This window comes from Heptranchias perlo, chromosome 3, assembly GCF_035084215.1.
Source record: "Heptranchias perlo isolate sHepPer1 chromosome 3, sHepPer1.hap1, whole genome shotgun sequence".
Lineage (NCBI taxonomy): Eukaryota > Metazoa > Chordata > Chondrichthyes > Hexanchiformes > Hexanchidae > Heptranchias > Heptranchias perlo.
The window spans coordinates 55,589,340-55,617,050 of NC_090327.1; the positions used below are offsets into that span (position 1 = coordinate 55,589,340).

General features: G+C 40.8%; 1 protein-coding gene across 1 annotated transcript in view; it reads left to right on the forward strand.

Moving 5' to 3' along the window:
* Positions 1-27,711, forward strand: part of trappc9 (trafficking protein particle complex subunit 9) — an 838,299-nt gene that overhangs the window by 380,975 nt on the left and 429,613 nt on the right. The window contains exon 19 of the mRNA XM_067979750.1: positions 3,864-3,974. Within this exon, the coding sequence (XP_067835851.1) occupies positions 3,864-3,974 (111 nt within the window). The remainder of the gene's footprint in view (positions 1-3,863; positions 3,975-27,711) is intronic.

A 27,711-nucleotide genomic window follows, 5' to 3' on the forward strand; every position in this document is an offset into this window, starting at 1 on the left:
GCCTGGAAGCAGCCAGAAGGAGGAAGAGAGCCAGCCACTAGGGAAGATCACGGTAAAGGTGTGGCAATGAGGAGAGGCAGGAGCAGCAGGATGCCACAATGGCTCAGATTTCATAGTGTCACCAATCAGTTGCAAATGTGACACAGCAACTTCTGTTTAAAATCAAAATAATTTTCTTTAAAAACTAGTTTCACAGGAAGTTAATTATTTTGCTTTGAAAACGCTATTGCATTCAAGTCTGCTTTGTGTGTTGAGGCGCAGTCTCAATATAGTTCTCAAGTTGTAGCTACCATTCTTTGTTACATTTTTTTTTAACCAATTGTCAAAATTGAATATTTTGAATTGACTTTCCACCATCTTGACAATGGAGAGGCTACAACCCCTCAATTTTATTGGTTATTGTTTAGTCAATGCTTATTTTCCCGCTTCTGCATCAGTATCACACCTGGTTACAAACTGTTGTTTTCACAAGTGTTTTATGTAAAAGCTAGATGATTCATTAGAGTAGTACTTAGCAACTCAGTAAGAATAACAAATCTAATGCAAAATGATCATGAGCATCATTTGTTTATTTATATTTTGGTCTTGCACCACAGATATAATAGCAATTTTTTTTTTAGAAGTAAACAAAGTAAAAAGCATAAAATAAAAATAAAAAAACCATGAATGATTTTCATATCAATCTATTTTATGTTCAGCTATGGAAGTGTCAAATGGAATGCAAGGCAGTAATGCATTTCTTTTTTTAATCCTCAGCTAACTTGCCAGATGCAACAGCATCCATTATTTATAACATAATAGTGTTTGCTCATTTTACTCATATTAGCTGCAGCAAATTAACCAAGAGCACCCAACAAGTATACCATATTTGAAAGTAGGCATGTAGCACACAACGCACTAATAGAAATCATTTAGAAATATTAAATGAAAGCAGCTGTTGGGAAATAACCTTGCACTATTAAATTGACTGTGAACTATTTGACTGTTATAAAAAGAGAAAATGCTGGAGAAGCTCAGCAAGTCAGGCAGCATCTGTGGAGAAGGAAACAGAGTTAACGTTTCAGGTTGAAGACCTTTCGTCAGATTTCAGATTTCCAGCATCTGCAGTATTTTGCTATTTGACTGTTATATTTGATTTGAAGATGTCTATCCCATTCATTTAATTTGCAGCATCTGCCTAGTTCCATGAAATTAATAGCCATGTTACTAAACTTAAAGTGGTACCGTACATGATGGAACAATGCTGATGAATGAAACTTTAATTTGTAGAAATATGAATTATGAAAGCTGAGATGTTCAGAGCCTAAGACACCCTCCACTCGTTCTTTTCTATCTTTAGAAAGCTCTAAGAGTTAGTAACTTTTGCCAGTTCAATCCAGTTATATTTTCATTGATTTCTCCTCAGATCCTCAGTTTATCTGTCCTGCTGTGAACTATAACTGGGATATTAGATACCTGCTCCGTCAAAATTTCAAATTAGCGGAGTTTATTTCTTGGGGCTGTCACAGTATGATAGTATTTTTCTTTCAACTGCCTAAATTTCTTTAAACCTTTGCTTGTAACATCATGTGTCCTTCTGTATGTAATTATGTGAACTGACTGAAAATGCTCAGTTGGCCCCTCTTACTGTGTGAATGTTCTGTTGTTTGTTTTGCTTTATTAGAAGCTAGTGATTTGTGAAGACCATTTCATATGTATTAACATGAAGCTGATTTCAGATACGATCTATTTGTAGTTCTCAATCATAAAAGTGTGAAATTATAAATCACGTGCTGAGAACAGCTTGCGCTAATCCGGCACTTTTTGGAAGTTTGTTTTTCTGACACATTTCAACAATATTGAAGAAAACTATTGCAATAGCAGAACAAAACTTTTCTAAATAGCCACATGATTGTTAAGATTTGTTTGTTTTGGAACTTCTGTAAGATAAAATTTACATGCCTGCTATGATTCAATTCTTGTAAAGCATCCAAGAGCTAGAAAGTCCCCAAAGATTACTTATAATGCTCCAGTGACATACAGTGGTAGGAAATTTGTATTTGCCCTTGATTTGCCATGTGGTGAGTTACCTATCTCAGCTGTGCAGTTATGACGAGCAGAGTGTAGGCCTGATGCTTTCCGCAGGAAGGGAGGAAAATCAGATTAAATGGATGGACAACTCTTGTGCCCTCTTGTGGTTGCTGATAGAATGACATGAACAGAAGCCTTGGAACAGGTTGTATGGTCGCGATCGCAGTTAAGGTTGTGGGAAGATCTTGATAAAGCAGAAGCAGAAAATAACCAAACTAATGTCACATTATGCATCGAATATACACTCAGTAGCGTGGCCATGACAAAAATGCAGCATCTTTGTACCTTGTTTCTTACCTTAAAAATAAATTATTTTGAGAGAGATTTCACCCTGTAAATGGCTTCTGCAACTGCATGCTGGGAGAATTGCTGCTTTTCTTTTGGCTCTATATGAAATCTGTAAGGAAAAGGACAGTCAATTCAATATAGTTAATTGTTCACTGACGTGTGCATCTGGGTAAACAGTCGCCAAACACATCTTGATACAATTAGCATGTAGCACAAGGCTATTATTCAATGATATAATCTAATCAGGATAGTCCTAACACAGATAACACTTGCCAAACATCAGAAGAGGCTATTGATATGCTTTTATGAATGTGTTAGGGAATTTGCTGTCCATGGTTTGAGTGCAGTGCAAAGGGCTTTTTGAAGTAAGAATGTAACACTTTTGATGTACCAGTTATTTAAGATTTTGACTGAACTGAAATGACAAGATGCAGCTCTATACATCCGAGACATTTATGTACTTCCAAGACTGTAATCAGCAGGGATCAGGTGGCTGGTCCCCTGCCAAGAAGCATTTGCCCATCTTTTTTAGAAAGATCTACCAAGAAAACCAAGCAAAGGAAGTCAACTACCATGTTTGTCTTTGTCACCCTTTTTTAATGTAACTTGGTGTTAGTTGCTGATCAGGTTTCCACCCTTTTTTAAAGCAGCATTGTTACTTGCATTAACTTGAACAACTTGCTATTGCCATTTGCTCCTGCAAATGCCTGTCTATGTGTAAACCTATTTGGCAGCTTACTCTGTTTTATAAATGTCTGTCATTTGTGATATTAATTACCTTCTGGAGAAACGTGGGCATTTACTGAAATCCTACACGAAACCCAGAGGTGATAAAACAGGTCTAGTGTCTTCCCAGGGCATACTATTCCAGATAACTTTGTGCACATCAGTTCATAGGCAAAATAGGCTTGCCTATGGGCACTGGATTTTGTGCTGGGCATGAGAATGTATCTAGAGAAGCATAAATAGTAACAGAGGCATTCTCCAACCAAATATAGGCAGTCAAGCAGGTGATGTGCTTGTAATGCTGCACTTGAGTTGAATACTTGCAGTTATATACAAGTAACTTGGTGTTAGTTGCTGATCAGGTTTCCACCCATGTGAGACAGGGCCTTGTTTTCACTTATGTGCCATCCCCTGTGGTGTCACTTAAATCAGAACCTCACTGTGTGGGGAGTCATGGTGGTGTACCTAAGTCCTGTCGCACTCTGATATGAAATATTGGAATACAAATGAAACCTGTGAACTGCACCACCATGCATGTAGGACGTTAATCCCTTTTATATATAGAATCAAAATGAGTCTGTGTGATTGGGTATTTTGATTCAAAATACCCAAAGTTCTATACTCCAGATTATACTATTATGGTGGATCTTATCAGAACAAATTAAATTACATGCATCTTGAAACATCTCTGTATTTTGTTTCACACTTCAATTCTGGTTTGTTTGAGAATTCTTTTATTTCTAGTGTACTGTTAAACATGTTGAATTCTGTTCCAACAGCACCCGGCAATGCCATCTCCTCTTAGATGTCTTCAACTCGACAGAGCATGAACTGACCATTAGTGCGAGGAATAATGAGGATTTAATTCTGCATGCTGGGGAGTGTCAGAGGTAGGTGATGATGTGGAGATGCCGGTGATGGACTGGGGTTGACAATTGTAAACAATTTTACAACACCAAGTTATAGTCCAGCAATTTTATTTTAAATTCACAAGCTTTCGGAGATTTTCTCCTTCCTCAGGTAAATGTTGGTGACTGAGAGCAAGACCGACTAATTGCTAATTTGTTTTTTGACGTTCATTAGCTACAAACAATAATCTGTCAGAAATAGTTTCTGACATTTAGCCTACAAAAAAAATTTCTGCTGTGATTTTTCTACATTTTCAAAATCTTGGTTTCTTGTATTCAGTGAATAATTACTGAAGCAAACATTCAGGGTTTTGCGTGGAATGTGTCAAGTTTCAGCTATATAACCCTTCATCATAATATTCAGGGCAACTTTGGTTCAGACAGCCTTTATTGACCCTCCCCAGTTGGCCTTTGACAGGCCTTTGTATACCTGTTAATGAAGCTAGCTGTCCATTTACAAGGAATTGGCTTCTCAATAACAAGACTGTATGTCAAAGAATGCGAGGACGTTAAGGTTTGGACATTACCGATAATCTAATTAGTTTGACCTAGTTGTAACTGATGTGAACTCAACATGCATACACCATAGATAGGAACACCTAGATAATTTCAATTACAAGCACAACTGGTAGGGATTTGAGTGTTACTAATCTACCGAGAAAAGTCTGCTATCTATTGTGGAAAAGAAAGCCATTCAAAGGAACTTAACCAATTGGTTTGCCTGCTTAATTTCTGAACTGATTCGAAACCACTGTTATTTGAGCTCACTTCAAAAACTGATCATATTTAATTCTACTGCAAAAAACTCTATCTGTGAATAAACTTGTTTAGTATTTTAGTCTAGTCCAACCTTGCCTCACGCGATTGATGGTCATCCTCTAAAACAATATGGATGCGTATTGACAATCCTGCATATAAATCCACAGACGTTAAGTAAGTCTATTATTTGCCCGGGGCTGTTCATACCTGATTATTTTGCATGAGAAAAGCATGTCAAGAGTTTGAATCAGAATTTTGCATGTGCAGTTTAGTTCACAATAAAGGGGAATTATATATGTATAAATCACATGCAAATTACTTCAATATTTTGATTGCCTCTTCCTCGTTTTTTCTTTGCTCCTATGTGTCATCTATAATTTCTTGCTGAGAGAGCAAGTAAGTAACTTAGTTCAATGCTGATCATACTCTTCAGCTAGCAGCTAAGAGGTATATATCAGCACTGTGTGGCATGATTTTGACAATTTTCTCCAACTGTCTAAATTGGTAATTAACTATGAGAACAAACCAGCAATCTACTCTTCTATGATGTAGCACATTGAGGCACTAAGTGGCACCATGCTGTCTTGTTAGTTAAATAGGTTTAAAAAAACTTTATAAATTTATTCTCTGAATATGGCATCGCTGGCAAGTCCTGCATTTATTGCCCACCCCCAGTTGCCCTTGAGAAGGTGATGGTGGGCTTCATTGAACCACTGTAATCCATGTGGTGAAGGTACTCCCACAATGCTGTTAGGTAGGGAGTTTCAGGATTTTGACCTAGTGATGATGAAGGAATGGTGATATTTGTCCAAGTCAGGATGTTGTGTGACATGGAGGGGAACTTGGAGGTGATGATGTTCTCATGCACCTGCTGCCCTTGTCCTTCTCGATGGTGGAGGTCGCAGGCTTGGCAGGTGCTACCCAAGAAGGCTTGGTGACTTGCTGCAGTGCGTCCTGTTGATAGCACACACTGCAGCCACGGTGGTGGTGATGGGAGTGGATGTTTAAGGTGGTGGATGAGATGCTGATCAAGCGCACTGTGTTTTCCTGGATGGTGTTGAGCTTTAAATGTACACATAAAAGTAAACAAAACCATGAATGCTATAAATTGGAAATAAAAACAGAAATTACTAGAAAAACACAGCAGGCTGATCGGCATCTGCAAGAGAGATATAGATTAATGCTCCAAAGTAGCCTCTCATCAGAATGTTTTTGAAATATATGCATGCATTTGCATACTAACATGAATTGGGCTCAGGGCAAAGCATTATGACTAAGAATAATCAGATAGCAATTGCTAACGTTGGAACAGTGAAAGGCAAACAAAAGCAATTGTTTCGTGTGGAATCCAAGAGGAGAAAAAAGTAGTTTTCCTGTCAGTGATGTAACTGTAGATAATCTTTTTCTTGGTACAGTGTTGAATGAGGGGACACTGAGAAGAGTTTCTTTTATGTCGACAGTACACATGATGAAGTTAAAACTACAGCATCACAAGAGTCGAAATAAAAACAGAAAATGCTATACAGTCAGCATCTGTAAAGATAAAACAACAGTTGTCATGTTTTAGGTGTGTAACCTTAATAAGAACACATCAAAAGTTGATGATGTTTTGAGTACCACAGTGAGTGAGTGAGAAAGTGAACGAAAATGAATAGGTCAATGTATATCCATGGTCTGAACCTGAACGTGCTATTTTATTTCCAATTTGCCTCAATTCCAGTCCGTTAAATATGTACTTTGTTGAATGAGAAATCGGCTGATGCCTTTTTGAATCAGTTACAGAATGGTATTGGCAAGAGACATGAGAGCATGTTGCCTATTTTCTCTTGAACAGGACAGGATGTGTGATGTGAGTGATGCAAGAAAACAACAGAAATATTTTTTAAAAAGGAGCAAAGTTTCAAAAAAGCCTATCTGTCTGACCAGATTATTGCATGTTAACAAGACACTTCAAAATGTAAATCATCTTTGAATGCTGACTATACATTTTTCAATATTTTGAATCCCGGGGTCCCAATTTTACAGTTTATCATGCTGTGTATATTGAACCCCCCAATGATTTAAAAGGAGACATTTTGTGCATAGTCTCATGAACTTCAGTGCACGATATCTTTGCTGTAAGCAGTTAGTGATTCATCTTATTGGGGAGTTCAATTTATAGAGCATGAAGATGTGCAATAAAAATCTTGGTATTCTCAATGCAGCTCGTATGCCATAATCAGAATAGTGCACTTCTCCTTTGTAAAATTGTAGATAACTAAAACTTAATACATTTTTGATTGAATACATTTTCAATGGATAAATTGCTGCCTAAATAATATGTGTGGAAATATAAGGCTTAAAGAATGAAACTGTTAACAAAATAATCAGTCTATTCACAATCTTGAAATTGCTAACTTCAGTGTAATTAAAAGAAAAATTTTGAACATGCTTTTTTGGTTAAAAAAGTTTTCAGCCAAAAAGTGAACAGACCAGTAAATAAACGTCCTCGTACTCAATCCTATCTTTCAGCAGCAAAGTGCACCATGTATACCCACTGTGAATTATGGACTCTGCTTTAATTGACAAGTTTGGCCATTAATTTCTTCAGTTAAATAAAGTGGCAATAACATTTGTGGTTTTTGCAATATTTCTTTTACTCCTGGATCACAATCCAGATACTTCAATTTATTTGTTTTGCATTCTGTTAAAAGTACATTTCAAGATTCTACAAGCACTTCTGGTGCAAGATTTGTCAAACTGGCTGTTTGCCAAGACAATATTTCTGTTTCTCTGAGACTTCAATTTCAAAAGTTACGAGAAAATGGAATAGCAAGCAATCTGTTATACACTTTATCTTGCACCAAGAGCAGAATTGACTTCTGAGTTCTTATCAGGGAATGTGCAGGACTTGCTAAACTACTTAAAGATACATAATGGATTTTAAACTGCAGCTGTTAACTGAAAATTTGCTTATCAGGCAAGCTGCAATATAAATGTCATGTTATCTGTAAGTAGAGCATTAAACTTGAATATGGCCATTCAAATTGAATTTGTTGCTGTATTGGAAATATAATAGAGCCAAGCTTTTAGCTTAATTGATAATGGAGAAGACCATGAAAAGTTTTTAAGAAATCCGTAATCATGAACTCATGTTAATTTTAACTTCTGTTTCACAACATATTGGGGCAGAAATCGCTCCTGAAAAAATGGAGAGCTCAACAGTGCTCTCTGTTATTAGTGGCGAAATGGAGGAGCAAGTTCCAGTGTTCACACATGCGCAGTGAAATGCGGAAATCCGGAACTTGCTCCCAGTGGTTCGCCGGCGATATAACAGCTTCGAATTAAAGGGACATCGCATGGTGCAATCGGAGAAATCATTGAAAAAGTGCAAACTTGCTTATCTGCCCACCTGGAAAGGATTTAATTCAATTATTCCTTACCCTCTCTCTTTTTACTGTCTAACTGTTTTTACATTGATTTAAAATGTTACACCTTTCACTTCCTGACTTGACGTTGGAAGCCTGCAGACTCAAAAATGCTGCGATCTGATTGGTCGAGGGGAGAAATCAATGTTTTTGCTTCTCCCAGGGTCCTAGCTTCGCCTGAACTGGTGCTGGGCTCTTCTCCATTTCCTTCGAGGAAGTGTCCGACGAAAAGACCGTGATCAGTTTGTGTGTTGGTACAAATGTATGGGGCGGCGAGCAGTGTTGGTTCGCTGCTCCTATCCATATACAATATCTAAGAAAACAGACTAGAGTTAACCTTCTCAATTTTTATTCATGGATTTCTAGTCAGGAAAATCCACTGATTACATATCTTGCATATGTGGAAAATTTAGGGAAGGCAGGGTCTTAGCAGATTTGTTAACTTAGGAAATTTGGCAGTGAAATTGGTGTTACCTGCTCCCTTTTTTTAAATTTGTGCCATGTCAACAGCACAGATATACGATCTTGCATCATTATTGAAGGACAGTATTATCTGAGACGTTGCGCTTGAAGGGAGAGGAGGGGGTGAATATTAGAAATGGATACAAGTTCAAACCCACAATGCATTATCTGATAGCATACAAAATAAGCCAAACTAAACCATTTCCAAAGTCTTGTTAAACCTTTTGCAGATTAAAAGTAGAAGTGACGATTCCTATGCCCTCCTGGTTGGCCTCCCATCTTCCGCCCTCTGTAAACTTCAGCTCATCCAAAGCTCTGCTGCCAGTGTCTTGCCTTGCACCAAGTCCTGTTCACCCATCATCGCTGTGCTTGCTGACCTACATTGGCTCCCGGTCTAGCAATGTCTCAGATTTAAAGTTTTCATCGTTGTGTTCAAACCCCTCCATGTCCTCGCCCCTCCATATCTCTGTAACCTCCTCCAGCCCTACAACTCTCCGAGAACTCTGCATTCCTCCAATTCCGGCCTCTTGTGCATCCCCGATTTCCATCATCCCACCATTGGCGGCCATGCCTTCAGCTGTCTAGGCTCTGGAATTCCCTTCCTGAACCTCTCCACCTCTCTCTCCTCCTTTAAGATGCTCCTTACCATAGTATCATAGTAGGTACAGCACAGGAAGAGGCCATTCGGCTAATAGCATCTGTGCCGGCTCTTTGAAAGAGCTATCAAATTAGTCCCACTCCCCTGCTCTTTTCCCATCGCCCAGTAATTTTTTTCCCTTCAAGTATTTATCCAATTCCCTTTTGTAAGTTACTATTGAATCTGCTTCCACCACTCTTGCAGGCAGTGCATTCCAGATCATTACAACTCGCTGCATAAAAATATGTTTCCTTATGTCACCTCTGGCTGTTTTGTGGATCGCCTTAAATCTGTGTCCTCTGGTTACTGACTCTTCTGCCACTGGAAACAGTTTCTCTTATTTACTCTGTCAAAATTGTTCATGATTTTGAACACCTCTATCAAATCTCCCCTTAACCTCTGTTCTATGAAGAATAACCCCAGCTTCTCCAGTCTCTCCACATAACTGAAGTCCCTCATCCCTGGCACCATTCTAGTAAATCTCTTCAGCACCCTCTTTAAGGCTTGACATCCTTCCTAAAGTGTGGCACCCAGAATTGAACACAATACTCCAGTTGAGGCCTTACCAGTGTTTTATAAAGGTTCAACATAACTTCCTTGCTTTTGTAGTCTATGCCTCTACTAATAAAGCCCAGGATCCCGTATGCTTTTTTAACCACTTCCTCAACCTGCCCTGTCACCTTCAACGACCTGTGTACATGTATCCTCAGGTCTCTCTGTTCCTGCACCCCCTTTAGAATTGCACCTTTTAGTTTATATTGCCATCCCTCATTCTTCCTACCAAAATGTCTCACTTTGCACTTCTCTGTGTTAAATTTCATCTGCCTCGTGTCCGCCCATTCCACCAGCCTATTAATGTACTCTTGAAGTCTATCACTATCCTCCTCACTGTTCACTACATTTCCAAGTTTTGTGTCATCTGCAAGCTTTGAAATTATGCCATCTATACCCAAGTCCAAGTCATTAATATATATCAATGAGCAGTGGTCCTAATACTGACCCCTGAGGAACACCACTGTATACTTCCCTCCAGTCTGAAAAACAACCGTTCACCACTACACTCTGCTTTCTGTCCCCTTGCCAATTTTTTTATCCATGCTGCTACTGTCCCTTTAATCCTATAGGTGTTAATTTTGCTAACAAGTCTATTAAGTGGTACTTTATCAAATGCTTTTTGAAAGTCCATATACACATCATCAACCGCACTACCCTCATCAACCCTCTCCATTGCTTCATCAAAGAACTCAATCAAGTTAGTCAAACACGATTTTCCTTCAACAAATCCGTGCTGACTTTCATTTATTAGCCCATACTTTTCCAAGTGCCAATTAATTTTGACCCGGATTATTGTCTCTAAAAGTTTCCCCACCACTGACGTTAGGCTGACTGGCCTGTAATTGCCGGGTTTATCCCTTTCCCCTTTTTTGAACCAGGGTGTAACATTTGCAGTCCTCCAGTACCATCCCCATATCTAAGGAAGATTGGAAGATTGTGGTCAGAGCCTCTGCAATTTTCACCCTTACTTCCCTCAGTAGCCTAGGATGCATTGAGGAGCCTTAGAGGCTTTGGGGAGTCAGGAGTGAGCCACTCACCACAGAATGTCCAACTTCTGACCTGCTCTAGTCGCCGCAGCATTGATGGTGGTAAGGTGAAGCAGTTGAAGGATGGGTGGGCTGCCCTGAGGAACTCCTGCAGCGATGTCTTGGGGCTGAAATGATTGGCCTTCAACAACCACAACCATCTTCTTTAGTGCTAAGTATGATTCCAGCCACTGGAGTGTCTTCCTCCGATCACCATTGACTTGAATTTTTCCAGGGTTGCTTGGTGTCACGCTCGGTCAAATGCTGCCTTGATGTCAAGGGCAGTCACTCTCACCTCACCTCTGGAATTCCACTCTTTTATCCATATTTGGACCAAGGCTGTAATGGGGTCTGGAGCCAAGTGTTTGTGGCGAAACCTAAACAGCATCAGTGAGCAGGTTATTGATGTGTAAGTGCTGCTGGATAGCACTGTTGACTACCCCTTCCTTCACTTTGTTGATGATTGAGAGTAGCCGGATAGGATGGTAATTGTCAGGTTGGATTTTTGTGGACAATTTTGCACATTGTTGGGTAGATGCCAATGTTATAGCTGTGCTGGAACAGCTTGGTTAGAGGCGCAGCTAGTTCTGGAGCACAGTTCTTCAGCACTACAGCTGGAATGTTGTCAAGACCTGTAGCCTGTGCTCTGTCCAGTGCACTCAGCTGTTTCTTGATATCACGTGGAGTGAATCAAATCGGCTGAAGACTGGCATCCAGGACGGTGGGGACCTCAGGAGGAGGCCGAGAAGGATCGTCCACTCGGCACTTCTGCCTGAAGATGGTTACAAACATCAGGTACTCCAAGCACTATCCACTTCCCACCCACTGAGTACCATCGAACTCTTAGCTTCATACCAGGATGCTGAATATTGTCTCCAGACCAAAGAACTCCTGCTCCATCCCCACTCCAACCCTGGCGATAACAAATTCAACGCTCTTAGCAAATGCCTAAAGTTGGGGAAAACCAGAAGTCCCAACAGATTCAAATTAATCTCCCAGAGTGAAAGTGCTCCCAGAATTACCTAACCAGGAACCGATGAAGCTACCACAATGCCACCGACCAAGCTTGGAGCCTAATCCTAATTCCACAGGATGGCGCCCAAGTCTCCATCTCCACAGCCCGCATGTAACAAATGACAGACAAGATATCTCAAAACCATAGCAACCATTGGTCAACCAACAGTAAACAAGTGACTCATTACCCCACAATTGATTGTACGCCCAACACCGGGTACCAATAAGAATCAACAATTGGAGCACATATCCACTGTATCTTCAAATCAATATCTTTGAGATTGCCCCATGAGCTGTGCAAAACCATAATACTGCATTTAGTTAACCCATTGTTTAAGAGCATATTTGATTCTAGGTGAGTCTGTCCTCAACACAATATTATCGATGAAACATAATGCCTGGAACAGACACTGTTGGGGTGGGGAGGGGGAATTTTAACCCCCCAGGACAGATGGGAGAGAGGCGAGTTAAAATTTCAAAAATCTGAAACCTGACCCCAGCCCACTTCCATTGCTCAATCTGGCTGGCTGCCGGCCGCGAAATGGACGGAAAAAATTCAAATGAGGTCCTGCTGTTAAATTTAGCAGGACCTCTGCGTTAGCCACATTTCCAGGTTTCCCGGCCGCTAGTGCTCCCTGTCCTTACCCCCCTTCCCGTAAATATCGGGGCCTCTAATTCTTCCCAACTCATCGTTGATTTAAGAAATGCAATAAGATGGGTGATCTTAGACAACCTTGCCTCATTCTTCTTTCACGGGAGATAGGTTCAGTGAGACTGCCATCCTCCCTTACACTAATCGTGGAATTGAAGTCGACAGGGATAAAATTCAAGATTTGGCCGTGCGCTCCCGTACCTTTCATCTTTGTCGGGGGATTGCGTGAGGCAGTAAGTCAAAAGCCTTGCAAAATTCGCTGACGGCAATGTAAATGCATTTCTCTTGAGCGTTAAGGTGCTTTGCAATCTCGAACAAAACCAACTACTGGTCATACACTTTCCTCATGAGAGTGGTATACAGCCTGGAGGCCCACAGAATAATAAGCCATTTCTGATTATTCCACGGCATTACAAAGCATCAAATATATGTTAAATGACAACCGAAAGAACCACCATAAGTGCCACTGATTGACTTCTTGATAGTTTTCAGAATCACAAGAAGTCTCATTTTGTGGACAGAAAGCACAGCTGTGCTCTAGAACAGCAAGGGTCTGTGTGCCTCAAATAAAATCTTACTCATCAGCCTCAGGAGGGCAGTTCCAAGGTGGTTCCTGGCACAGTTCACGAAGGCCATTTATGTTCCTTCCCTCTCAACGTTGTCGAGAGCAAGTTTAAAAAATCTATGCCGGCTGCCCCACCATCATTTAGGTGATGCAGTGTAGAGTCTACTTCTTCCCTTTAAATTGGTTCCTTAAGGCTTTCTATCTGTGCAATGCACTCCATCAGCTTTGTGACCTCCATGGAGGTAGGTCTTTGCTACAGCCTGTAAGATCAGACGCCAACTTAGCATTGTGTTTTTTCCATACTCAGGATGTACTTATGCATTTTTGGAGAGTTCTGCACTCGTTAGACCTTGGTATTAGACTAGTCATTTTCTGGTTTACCATGCAATATGTTCTTCTTTCAGAAAGTTTCCATCAATTTCAAAATCTGTTGCTGCTTTGTTTTCCACAGAGACTAGTTTACATTTCGCAACGTGTTCCAATCATGTACTAATCAGTGTCCAATTTACTAACAGTTTCTAGATTTGGTGCCAGCCTGGGCATAGTGGTAGCACTCTTGCCTCTGAGTCAGAAGGTCATTCAAGCACCACTGAGACTCGTGCACATAATCTAGATTGACACTTCATTGCAGTACTGAGGTAGTACTGCACTGCCGGAATTGCCATCTTTCAAATGAAGCTTAAACTGGGATGCTATCTTTTGGATGACAAGTTAAACTAAGCCCCCTGACTGCCCTCTTAGGTAAAAGATCTCTTGGCACTATTGTAAAAAGGAAAGCAGGGATGCTCTCCCTGTGTCCTAACTAACATTTATCCATTATTAAACATCACAAAAACAGATTTGGTCATTCATCAGAGTGCTATTTGTGAGACCTTGCTGAGCGCAAATTGGCTGCTACATTTCCCTACATTACAAGAGTGACTACACTTGAAAAGTACCTCATTGGCTGTGAAGCGCTTTGTCCTGCAAACGTAAAAGCTGCTATTCTTTAAGGTTTGAGTTACATAAGTACAACTTCCAATGCCTTTCTGTATGTTCATTTGTGGAGAGTAATTGTGTGTCAAATTTAGTGAATATTTCTCTTTACCAAGGTGAGGGGGTGCTAGTTGGGGAAAGGAACAGTTCTGCAGTTTGTGTATGCAGTGTCAGCATGAAAATAGCTTTAAAAATAGCACTAGTCAGATGCAGCATAAAACTACCTGTACTCTGCACAACAATGAATTTTAAGAGCATCTCATACTGCGGCAGTGTGGCACATCTATTTCCCAGATCAGCTATCCTTGTGGCCATTTTGACTGAGATTGACAGTTTAATGCTGACTTTTTTGCAGGTTTTCTCTTTGAAGTCAAACCTATTTGGATTTTGATTGAAACTGCCGAATCCATTTAATCTAGGACCTATACATCCTTCAATGAAAGGAGAATTCCATATCCTCTTTGTTTGGGCTGGATTTGATCACAGGTCTCGAACAGTAGGGGTGAAATTGATCACCACCAGTAGCGCAAAACGGGCTGCTAGTGAACCAGCAGCCAGTTTTATACCGCACACGATTTTCTTTTCCATTGATGTCACAAAAAGCGCACGTCCTCTTTAAATAATATATTCAGAATATGAAATTCTGCTTGCAATTTCTTCCCTCCATTCAGTATGAAACGTGGCTCCAAAAGTAGGCTGAACTAACAGGTTATGCAACCTTCAGCCTTGCAGGAGGAGAGTTCAAATAAGGAACATAAAAAGATCTAGGTGCATCAGTGGTGATCAATCAAAATTTTTTGTGTGTTTTGAAAGAGAGTAATGGTCAAGCCTTTGTTTTCATTTGCCAAAACTATCAATTCATTATGTCAAGGTTTGTTGCAGTCTTATTTTCCACCCAATTTGTTAGATTTTAAGTTCAGTAAGTATCTGAATCTTTCATTATTCATCCTGTTAGTCAACCAACAGCCGTGATATTTAACATTCCATGCAATATTCTGCTTTTTTGTCAGTCAGAACTAGCAGGGTTTAATATGGGATTCATGTTTAATATAGGAGGGTGTTTAGTATGTCAGTTTCAAAAGCTTAATATGGTAAGAGTTCGAAGTAAGAGAATGAAGCTGTGATGTAGAAATTAAGCAAAATGCCCAAATAAAATTAATACTGTACACTTCATAGCTAAATTTTATTTGCATTTTTCTGCTAGAAATTGAACATTGCTTTTACAATTGGTGTTTTAAAATGTTAGCCATAAATAAAGCCCCTTTCTGAAGCAGAATTAAAAATGTTTTAACAGTTCATCACAGTATCATAGTAGATATAGCATTAGAGGAGGCCATTCGGCCCATCGTGCCTCTGCTGGCTCTTTGAAAGAGCTAGCCAATTCGTACCCTTCCCCTGCTCTTTCCCCATAGCCCTGTAAATTTTTTCAATTCCCTTTTGAAAGTTACTATTGAATCTGCTTCTACCACCCTTTCCGGCAGTGCATTTCATTCCAGATCATTACAACTCACTGTGTAAATGTTTCCTCATGTCGCCTTTGGCTCTTTTGCTGATCACCTTGAATCTGTGTCCTCTGGTTCCCGACCCTTCTGCCACTGGAAACAGTTTCTCCTTATTTACTTTGTCAAAACCGTTCATGATTTTACTCTTGTTCACAATTTACATCAACGATTTGGACTCGGGCATCAGAAGTACAATTTCCAAATAATGCAGATGATTCGAAATTGGGGGGTGTAGTTAACACAAAGGAAAAATGTGTCAAAATGCAAGAAGACATTAATAAACTTGCAGAATGGGCTTGTAATTGGCAAATGAATTTCAATGTGAGTTGGTGCTTTTTGGTAGGAAGAATAAGGAGGCTACATACTGCTTGGATAATAGTCTGAATGAGGTAGAGGCGCAAAGGGATCTCGGGGTACAGATACACAAATCACTAAAAGTAGCAACGTAGGTTAATAAGGCCATATATAAAAAAAGCAAACAAAGCACTAGGGTTCATTTCTAGAGGGATACAATTGAAAAGCAGAGAAGTTATATTAAACTCGTATAGAACCTTGGTTAGATCACACTTGGAGTGTTGTGCACAGTTCTGGTCTCCCTATTATAAATAGGATATAGAGGCATTGGAGAAGGTGCAAAAAAGATTCACAAGGATGATACCAGAACTGAGAGGATATACTCATCAGGAAAGACTAACAGGCTGGGGTTGTTTTATCTAGAAAAGAGATGTGAGGGGTGACCCGTTAGAGTCATAGAGTCATACAGCACGGATAGAGGCCCTTCGGCCCATCGTGTCCGCGCCGGCCATCAGCCCTGTCTACTCTAATCCCATATTCCAGCATTTGGTCCGTAGCCTTGTATGCTATGGCATTTCAAGTGCTCATCCAAATGCTGCTTGAATGTTGTGAGGGTTCCTGCCTCCACAACCCTTTCAGGCAGTGAGTTCCAGACTCCAACCATCCTCTGGGTCTTCAAGATAATGAAAAGGTTTAATAGGGTAGACATGGAGAAAATGTTTCCACTTGTGGGGGAGTCTAAAACGAGAGGTCATAAATATAAAATAGTCGTTAATAAATCCAATAGGGAATTCAGGAGAAACTTTTTTACCCAAAGAGTGGTAAGAATGTGGAATGCACTACCACAAGGAGCAGTTGAGGCAAAAAGCATAGTTGCATTTAAGGGGAAGCTAGATAAGCACACGAAGTAGAAAGGGAATAGAAGGGTATCCTGTTAGAGTTAGATGAAGTAGGGAGGGAGGAGGCTCGTGTGGAGCATAAACGCCAGAATAGACCAGTCGGGCTGAATTTTCTGTTTCTGTGCTGTAAACTCGATGTAACACCTCTATCAAATCTCTCCTTAACCTTCTCTGTTCCAAGGAAATGAACCCAGCTTCTCCGGGGTCTCCACATGACTGAAGTCCCTCATCCCTGGCAGCATTCTAGTAAATCTTTTCTGAACCCTCTAAGCCCTTGACATCCTTCCTAAAGTGTGGCATCCAGAATTGAACACAATACTCCAGCTGAAGCCCATCCAGTGTTTAAAAAGGTTGATCATAACTTCCTTGCTTTTGTACTCTATGCCTTTATTAATAAAGCCCAGGATCCCATATGCTTTTTTAATAGCCTTCTCAACTTGTCCTGCCACCTTCAAAGATTTGTGTATTTGCACCCCCAGGTCTCTCTCTTCCTGCACCCCCTTTAAAATTGGACCATTTAATTTATATTGCCTCTCCTCATTCATCCTACCAAATTGCATCACTTCACATTTCTCTACGTTAAATTTCATCTTCCACGTGTCCCATTTCACCAGTCTGTCTCTGTCCTCCTGAAATCTGTTTCTATCCTCAACATTGTTTCCGACATTTGAGTTTTGTGTCTTCTGCAGACTTTGAAATTATACCCCCTATACCCAAGTCCAGGTCATTAATATATATCAAAAAGAGCAGTGGTCCTTATACTGACCCCTGGGGAACACCACTGTATACTTTCCTCCAGTTTGAAAAATAACCGTTCACCACTACTCTCTGTTTTCTGTCCCTTAGCCAATTTTGTGTCCATGCTGTCACTGTCCCTTTAATCTCATGGGCTTTAATTTTGCTAACAGTCTATTATGTGGTACTTTAACAAATGCCTTTTGAAAATCCATAAACACAACAGCAACCGTACTAACCTAATCAACCCTCTCCGTTGCTTCATCAAAGAACTCAATCAAGTCAATCAAACACGATTTTCCTTTAACACATCCGTGTTGACTTTCATTTACTAGCCCTTACTTTTCCAAGTGCCAATTCATTTTCTCCCAGATTATTGTCCAAATGTTTCCCCACCACCGAAGTTAGGCTGACTGGCCTGTAATTGCCAGGTTTATCCCTCTCCCCTTTTTTGAACAGGGGTGGAACATTTGCAATCCTCCAGTCCTGTGGCACCACCCCCATATCTAAGGAGGATTGGAAGATTGTGGCCAGAGCCGCCAAAATTTCCATCCTTACTTCCCTCAGTAGCCTAGGATGCATCCCACCTGGACCAGTTGACTTTTCTACTTTGAGTACTGCCAATCTTTTAAGTACCTCCTCTTCATCCGTTTCTATCCCATCCAATATAGCTCCTACCTCCTGCTTTACTGCTACAATGGCAGCATCCTCTTTTGTAGTGAAGATGGATGTGAAGAATTCATTTAGTGCCTCAGCCATGCCCTCTACCTCCACAAGATCTCTTTTTTGTCCCTAATCGGTCCCACCCTCCTTTTGATTTTATGTTTTTATAAAAGACTTTTGGATTCCCTTTTATGTTAGCTGCTAATCGATTCTCATACTCTCCCTTTGCCCCTTTTATTCCCTTTTTTAGATCTTTTCTGTATTCAGCTTGGTTCTCTCCTATATTATGAACCTTACATTCATCATAAGCCTCCTTTTTCTGTTTTGTTTTAATCTCTATATCTTTAGTTATCCAGGGAGCTCTAGCTTTGGATGCCCTTCCTTTCCCATTCGTAGTAATGTGTCTACTCTGTACCTGAACCAACTCCTCCTTGAAGGCCTTCCATTGTTCCAATACTGTTTTGCCCACCAATTTTTGATTTCAATCCATCTGGGCAAGATCCCTTTTTACGTCACTGAAATTTGCCCTCCTCCAGTTAAGCATTTTCTCATTTGATTGTTCCTTGTCCATTTCCATAACTGTTCTAAACCTAATGTTATTATGATCTCTGTTCCCCAAATACACCCACTCTGAAACATGCCCCATTTCATTCCCCTGAACTAGATCCAACACTGTTTCCTTCCTGGTTGCGTCTCTTTGCCCGTTACATTGTTACTATATTAGGACAATTGAAGGCCCCCATTATCACTACTCTATAGTTCTTGTATCTTTTTGTAATTTGCCTCCAAATTTGCTCCTCCATCTCCTTCCCATTATTTGGTGGCCTCTGGTATACACCCAGTAGCGTAATAGCTCCTCTAGGTTCCTTAATTCTAACCAAATAGTTTCTGCCTTTGAACCCTCAACCACGTCATCCCTATCTAATGCTATAATCATTTCTTTGATCAATACTGCCTCCTCCTCCTTTCTTTCCTTCCCTATCTTTCCTGAATACCCTGTAGTCAGGAATATTAAGTACCCAATCCTTCCCTTCTTTGAGCCAAGTCTCTTGTATTGCCACTATATCATAGTTCCATGCGGCAACTTGTGCCTGCAGCTCACCAACCTTATTGACCACGCCATGTGCATTTACACACATGCAATCCAGTCTCATCTTAGACCCCCCTGTCTGATCCCTCCTATTTCTGAACTGTTCTTTACTCCAGTGCTACTTGTCCCTCTCAGTCCTCTATGCACTTTGTTTCTCCTCTCTAATGTTCCACCTGGTGCCCATCCCTCTGCCAAATTAGTTTAAACCCTCCCCTAGAGCACTAGTTAACCTCCCCACAAGGACATTGGTCACGGCTCTGTTGAGGTGCAATCCGTCCATTTTGAACACTTGCCTCCTGCTCCAGAACTGATCCCAATGCCCCAGGAATCTGAAGCCACACATTAACCTGTCTTATCCTACTATTCCTATACTCGTGTGTGGCGCAGGGAGTAATCCAGAGATTGCTACCTTTTGAGGTCCTGTTTTTTAGTTTCCTCCCTAGCTCCTAAAACTGTGACTACAGGACCTCGACCCTCTTCCTTCCTATGTCATTGGTTCCCACTTGAATCATGACTTCTGGCATCCCCCCCATAAAATGTTCTGCACCCTCTGTGATGTCCTTTACCCTAGCACCAGAGAGGCAACACACCATGCAGGACTCATGGTGGTTGCAGAAATGCCTGTCTGTCCTCCTGACTATTAAATCCCCTATAATGACTGCATTAAACCAAAATTATTTTAAATACTCTTTTTACAGGATCAAGTTGTACTGACTTGTACATTTTCTCATTATCTGTATCACTGCATCTTACTTTCTCACACAAAAACCCTTAATATTTGTTAGAATGCGTGTGGTTACAAAACTGTTTTTATACAAGTGCCTAGCATATTTGTCATGATATTTGAGATGCATACTTCAGAGTCTGAAGTCTGTCAAAATGCTGGATGTAGCAACATTGAGCCAGAAATCGCGCAGAGCAGCGTGACAAGGCTCTCCACAGCTCCTGCGAATAAAAAGAACGAATGTGCTTACTGCGGGCTCTGTGACGTCCTCTTGCTTGATCTTGAAGTTTTGTGAAGTTGTGTGCTGTCAATTCAACATAAGCTGATTCGCGTGGGACAGTCTGTGAGAATGGAAGACCCCCACCCGCTGAATTTGTCAGGAAGAGAAGTCATGTCGGCAAGCAGACTTCATTCATTTAAAGTTGCTATTCTGTATGTCACTGTAAATAAAACTAACTTTTTTTTCATAAAAAGTCAAGCAAATAATTGAATTAAATTAGAGACAGAAGTGGAAAGTAACATTTTTATTTTAACTTTTTAATTAAATTTTTTTTATGTTCAAAAAATATTAGAATAAGGAGTAATTAATTTTTAATTGTTTGGCAGTCATTAAGGGTCATCGCGCTTTTAAAAAAGTAGTGTGGACCTGATATTTTTCAGCGTACGTTTTGGTGGCGTAAGTAGTTACGTTCCAGCTGGGTAGACGGGCAAATTTGCGATTTTTCATTGATTTCAATGATTGTAGTGTGCAGCTGTCAAATCGCCGGCAAACCAATAGGAGCAAGTTGACTATTTCCGGGTTTTAGTGCGCATGTGCAAATGCGTGAACTTGCTCCTTCGATTCACCGTCTGACACACAGGATGCCGTTGAGGTGCCCCGTTGTCAGATGAGTAATTTCTGCCCCGTTCTTGCAGAAAATGCTCAAGAGCTGTGCACTTGTTTTATTAATGTTTGAACAAAGAAGTTATTTCAAAACTTAATTAAACTTGGAGAATGTGTCACATAGGAAGTTTCTTTAGAGAATCGTCACAGGCATGGTGGGCCAAATGGCCGCCTCCTGTGATGGAGTTTTTTTTTTCTTCCTGCAGTCTCCCACATCTTCTGTTTGACATGCCCCTTAATTTAATATTGTGAGCAAGTTTTGATGATCCCTTTTTGTCCATAGTTACGATGTGGATTTCTTTCAAATACTTTTAAATTGTATTGATAGCAGAAAGGCAAATTTTAAAAGCAGATAACGTTTCATATCAACTGAAAACTGCACTTTTAAACATGGAATTAATGGGTTGTTGTACCACAGGACTGACAAATACACTTTCATTACAATTTTACTGCACTAGAGAGCACATGGGGTACCCACCAGGTTCTAACATCTGTTACAAAGGGCAGTATAAAAACAGACTCTTCGCTTCAGACTAAAACTAACGGTTTCATTTACAAATAAGATAATTACCACAGAAACAGAAAGGCGCAACATGGCAGTGGTGGTACAAATACTTAGAAAACAAAGAAGACTAAATCCTCAAAGAGTTTCAAATGTTTTCTTTAGAATGTATTCTATATATAGTTCAATTATCAGAAAGTCTTCTGTAGGTTTCCCAATATGGAGTTTGCACGTGGGTGTGACAGAAATGTGTTTTTGTCTCTCTAACTTTTTAATGTAGATTTTCTATGTTAGAAGTAGCATGTAAAGGGTTAATGCTGAGTCAAATTCCGCTTTATTCAAAACTTACATTTGGTCTTATTTCTTGTGTGTATTGCCACAGAAGTTCGATCAGTATAGATATATGAAATATATTGTAATGCTCTCTTATTGTTTATGAAAAATAAGATATAAAGTCTCCCAACAAAAGAAATAAATCTGCAAATGCTGGAAATCTAAAGCAAAAGAAAGATACCGGAAATACGCATTTATTTTGATCACTAGAAGCAGGAAAATCAGCACCATCATAAAATGAACAATACTGAAATGATTAGTTGTATATAAGATTTTTATCACTTAAGAACCTATGCGTGAGATTTCTGTGTTGATCTTTTACTGTATAGGCACCTACCCTAATTGTTGTGGGTGTAAACTTGTGTATTGTGCAATGTGCACACAATTCTATGTACAGTGCTACTGTAATTAAGGTAAATAAAAGGATTCTACGGAGAGCTAAAATTTTAAGATAATTTCATTTCAATACTGATGATTGTATGTCATAAAAATAGCCTTTTGTAACTATTCGAAGCCCTGAAGGTAGCACATTAATTATTGAATAATTACATCCAACATTTAGATAGATGATCATTTGGTGTTCTTTGTATAATGCCTTTTATCTGAAATGTGATGGCTTCTCAGCAGTCCAATTCATTGCAGGTAACATCTTGCTTCCATTTATGAACGAATTCTGCATGATTATTGAATCCAGCCTGTAGTTTTTATTTTAAATAACTGTGGAGTTTCAAGAACAGCTTCCAGGCCTGGAGAACCCTGACTTCTGTCCCTACAGCGAGGAGAGTTGATTGATGGACCTACCACAACTTTCCTTTGGCTGTTGGGCCCAGTGTGATGCCGATAGGATACTAGCATTGAACAACGTTGTGATTTCTCTGAAAAGTACAGAAGAAAGTTTGGGAAGTGATGGGGACATTTCAGCCCATCATGTATATTCCTTTTCCCCAGTGGCATAGTTGGTTAAGGCTTTATCTGGTGTAGCACTCAATAATATGATCTGGAAGGGCCAGATTCCCTGATTTCAGCTGCAGTAACATTTGGGGTGCTATAACTGTTTTAATTTGTTTAATAATTTAATTTTTCTAATTTGTTGTAAACACCAAGACCCAAGCCCAAAAAAAAGTGTTCAGTGTCTCTATCCCTGCAATGACACCACAGACACAAATGGCTTCAAAAGCACCCTGGATCTTTAATACATATTTGGAATTAAATGTTAGGGTAGTGGGAATTTAAAATTGCACACCTCGGTCTTCAAGGAAATTTCCCCAATTGCCTGACGTTTCTACCAAAAGAAGAAATTTGAAAACTGTAATTGGTCTCTGCATCCCTGGGCCGGAGAGAGAAAAAAATTAGCCAGTGTTATTGAGTGTAGTCCAGGGACTTCTGCAGGGAAGTGAGCATTTGTGAAACTTGGGTGAGGACAGGATCAATGTGTGATGTTCTGCAAAGCTAAATAGCCTGCTATCACTCACTGGGTCCAGGCTCACATGAAGAATGGTTGTTGCAACCATGGAGCCAAGAATACAGGGCTCTCATGCTGTTGGCTGCAGAACCGATGTACTGACGGTAGATTGCCTCTTGGACTACCCATGAAGCCCAATATAAATCTGTGATAGGCTTCTGGCCATTGAGCTATCCATGAAAGAGCACCACAGCCAATCGAAGATTGTTCCCTTCTCCATGGTCTCAGTCAAACCCACAACCATAGGTTGGGGTCTGTTTCCTTGATCTGTGTCAAGATGGCACGGACCACCTATCTAGTTATACTGAAAGGGCAGTAGACAAATGTATCTCATAATTGTATGAGATCAAACAACGATTCATTAATAGTGAATGGATAGCCCCCTCCTTGATAACATTTTTATGATTGAATATAATGGTTTTGGTTGACTCCACAGTTAACACCTCAGACAGCCGATTAACCTAGAATTTCCTGCAAAGGCGAGATCGGCGACATACTCCATAAATCTTGCCTTTGCCAACTTAGTCCAAAATTTCCTGGAGACTACACCACAGCGAGAATAGCAGCGAATCAGAAATGGTGCAGCCCATAACCAATATTTGCTACAAATGTGGTTGGTAACTCCGATGTTTGTCTGCTTTTGTTCATTGTTTACGGCCAAAATCAAGTATCAGGGTGGCATGTATTGATCTCAATTCTTTCGAAATATAATTTTTGGTATTGCAAGTCTGAAATTAATTTAGAGGATTGGTAAGTGTGACTTGGAATTATGTACCAAATAGTACTTCAGAGAATTTTGATAGAGTGGCAGGCGATTTTCTAATTAGGAAAAGATGCATGCAAAGAAATTCTTTTGGACTTCTTGCCAGGTAGCTCTTCACCATGTCGGAGAGTGTGGAGGAGTCCACTTACAGCTTGTGCGGGGTCATAGCAGCAATGCAGTATATGGTCAACTCTATGAATGTTAAGTGGGATCCTTAGCAACAGAGCCAATGGTGATAGCTCTGACAGCTTCGATGGAAGCTCAGACTCTGGGCTCCATCATCTTCACAGGCTTCCACAGCATGGATAAGGGCTTTAGAGCTGTCACAGCCCATCCAGCAGTTCTGCTGTCCCACAGATGAGTATGAGTTCTGAGGTGCAGACCCATGTGAGTGGCAGTGCTGCCATGAGAGGGGCTACTGCTGTGATCTTTCTGGATGACAACACATATGTTCCCCCACCAATCCCTCAACTAATGCTGATCCTGGTGCCAGAAATCCAGCTGGGCCAGAATGCCCCGGCAGGAAATGAAATACTGCAGCCTGCAGCATGCAGCTGATGTCTTTCAGGTCCGAACTTCTCAAGGTCACCGACCACGGTCATCTCAAGTGCTCTCATCAGAGACTCAGCTGCCTTCCACCTCCCATGTTGAAACCATTGTGATCTCACCTTGCAGGAACACCAGAATAGCCAGGAGAGCACTAAAGTCAGGCACTGGGGGCTTGCACCAGGGTGATCATTAGTTTATAGGTGTGTTAATGCTTATTGTCAGTCTTATACAGAATTCTTGGTGTGCAGAGTTTGTTTGGTGAGTATTTGTTGACCAGGCAATGAGATTTGATTGAAAGATCCATGCTGGTGTTTGGGTTGAAGGCTATCCTAAGGAAGAGCTCTTGCAGTTGCCAGAATAGGTGGGCCTTGCTGTTTCTCATCATCCAATGTGTCTTCCTATTTTTCATGCTCCTGTACCTCCATGCCTTCCTCCACAGATGGATTGATGAGTTGGCTCCTGTGCATGGCAAAATTGTGGACCATGCAGCAGGGATCTGTCTTGGGGCCTCAATTATTCACAATATTTATTAACGACTTAGATGAAGGCATAGAAAGTCTCATATCTAAGTTTGCTGATGACACAAAGATTGGTGGCATTGTAAGCAGTGTAGATGAAAACATAAAATTACAAAGATTAGGTGAATGGGCAAAACTGTCGCAAATGGAATTCAATGTAGGCAAATGTGAAGTCATCCATTTTGGATCAAAAAGCATAGAACAGGGTACTTTCTAAATGGTAAAAAGTTAAAAACAGTGGATGTCCAAAGGGACTTAGGGGTTCAGGTACATTTATATCTAGAGGACTGGAGTACAAGAGGGCAGAAGTTATGCTGCAGCTATACAAAACCCTGGTTAGACCACACCTGGAGTACTGTGAGCAGTTCTGGGCACCGCACCTTCGGAAGGACATATTGGCCTTGGAGGGAGTGCAGCGTAGGTTTACGAGAATGATACCCGGACTTCAAGGGTTAAGTTACGAGGAGAGATTACACAACTTGGGGTTGTATTCTCTAGAGTTTGGAAGGTTAAGGGGTGATCTGATCGAAGTTTATAAGATATTAAGGGGAACAGATAGGGTGGATAGACAGAAACTCTTTCTGCTGGTTGGGGATTCTAGGAGTCGGGGGCACAGTCTAAAAATTAGAGCCAGACCTTTCAGGAGTGAGATTAGAAAACATTTCTACATACAAAGGGTGGTAGAAGTTTGGAACTCTCTTCCGTAAATGGCAATTGATACTAGCTCAATTGCTAAATTTAAATGTGAGATAGATAGCTTTTTGGCAACCAAAGGTATTAAGGGATATGGTCCAAAGGCAGGTATATGGAGTTAGATCACAGATCAGCCATGACCTTATCAAATGGCAGAGCAGGCACGAGGGGCTGAATGGCCGACTCCTGTCCCAATGTTCCTAGATGATGGTGGGCTCTGGAAGCTGCACTGCAGGACACTTCCAGATCTATTGAGGTAGTGGAAGCGTTATTTTAGGGTGTTGAAGGTTTGCATTATCATGGATTTGGAGGAGACATTGCTTTGATTATATTTCATCTCTTTTTCTGTGCACATATTCCTGATGGGTATCATGAGTCACATCTGCAGGGGATAGCCTTTGTCTCCAAATAGTCGGTCTCTGACCCGATGATCTGGGTGAAAGAGAAGGGCAATTCAGGACTGGGGTGTAGTTTGAAGACATCATGGCAACTGCCAAGATACCTGGCACAGACCTGCAAGGGTCAGACATGCATTTCTGTGACCGTCGACATGAGTCCTGCATGGTGTGTTGCCTCCCTGGTGCTAGGGTAAAGGACATCTCAGAGAGGGTGTAGAACATTCTGTGGGGGGGAAGGGGAACAGCCAGAAGTCATGGTCCAGGTGGTTGCCAACGACATAGGAAAGGAAAGGGATGAGGTCCTGTGGCTAGAGTTTCTGGAACTAAGGAGGAAGTTAAAAAGCAGGACCTCAAAGGTAGTAATCTCTGGATTACTCCCAGTGCCACATGCTAGTGAGTACAAAAATAGGAAGATAAGGACAGGTTAATGTGTAGCTGGAGAAATGGTGCAGGAGGGAGGGCTTCAGATTCTTGGGGCATTGGGACCAGTTCTGGGGCAGGAGGGACATGTTCAAAACGGACGGGTTGCACCTCAACAGAGCTGTGATCAATGTACGCATGGGGAGCTTAAACTAATTTGGCAGGGGGTTGGGCACCTGGATGTAGCATTAGAAAGGAGAAACAAGGTGCAAAAAGGATTGAGAGACAGAGCATTAGAGTAAGAAATAGTACAGCATTCGGTGGGACTAGGAGAAGGTCGAAGATAGGTTAAATATGCATGTGTGTAAACGCACGGAGCATGGTAAATAAGGTTGGAGAGCTGCAGGTGCAAATAGCCACGTGGGAATATGATGTAGTGGCGATAACGGAGACCTGGCTCAAAAAAGGACAGGGTTGGGTACTAAATATTCCTGGATACAAGTGTTCAGGAAAGATAGGGATGGAAAGAAAGGAAGGGGGGGTTGGTGGGGGATGGCAGTATTGATTAAGGAGACAATTGCAGTGCTATAGAGAGAGGATGTCCTTGAGGGGTCAAGGACAGAATCTGTTTGGTTAGAGTTATGAAACCGTAGAGGTGCCATTACACTATTAGGTGTATTCCATATGCCACCAACTAGTGGGAAGAATTTGGAGGAGCAAATTTGCAGGCAAATTACAGAGATGCAAGAACTATATAGTAGTGATAATGGGGGACTTCAACTATCCTAATGTAGACTGGGATAGTAATAGTGTAAAGGGCAAAGAGGGGAAGGAATTTCTGAAGTGTGTTCAGGAGAACTTTCTTGATCATTATGTTTCCGTCCCAACGAGAGAGGAGGCTTTGCTGGATCTAGTTCCAGAGAATGAAGTGGGCCAAGTGGAGCAAGTATCAGTGGGGGAACATTTAGGGAACTGTGATCATAGTGTCATAAGATTTAGATTAGTTATGGAATAGGACAAGGAGCAATGTAGAGTAAAAATACTTAATTGGAGGAGGGCCAATGTCAGTAGATTGAGAACGGATCTGGCCCGGGTAAATTGGAATGAAAGATTGGCAGGCAAAAGTGTAATCGGACAATGGGTGGCCTTTAAAGAGGAGATGGTTCAGGTACAGTCTAGGTACATTCCCACGGAGGGGGAAAGGTAGGACAATCAAAGCCAGAGCTCCCTGGATGACAAGAGATAGAGTAAGGTGAAAAAGGGGGCGTATGACAGATGTCAGGTTGATAATACAAGTGAG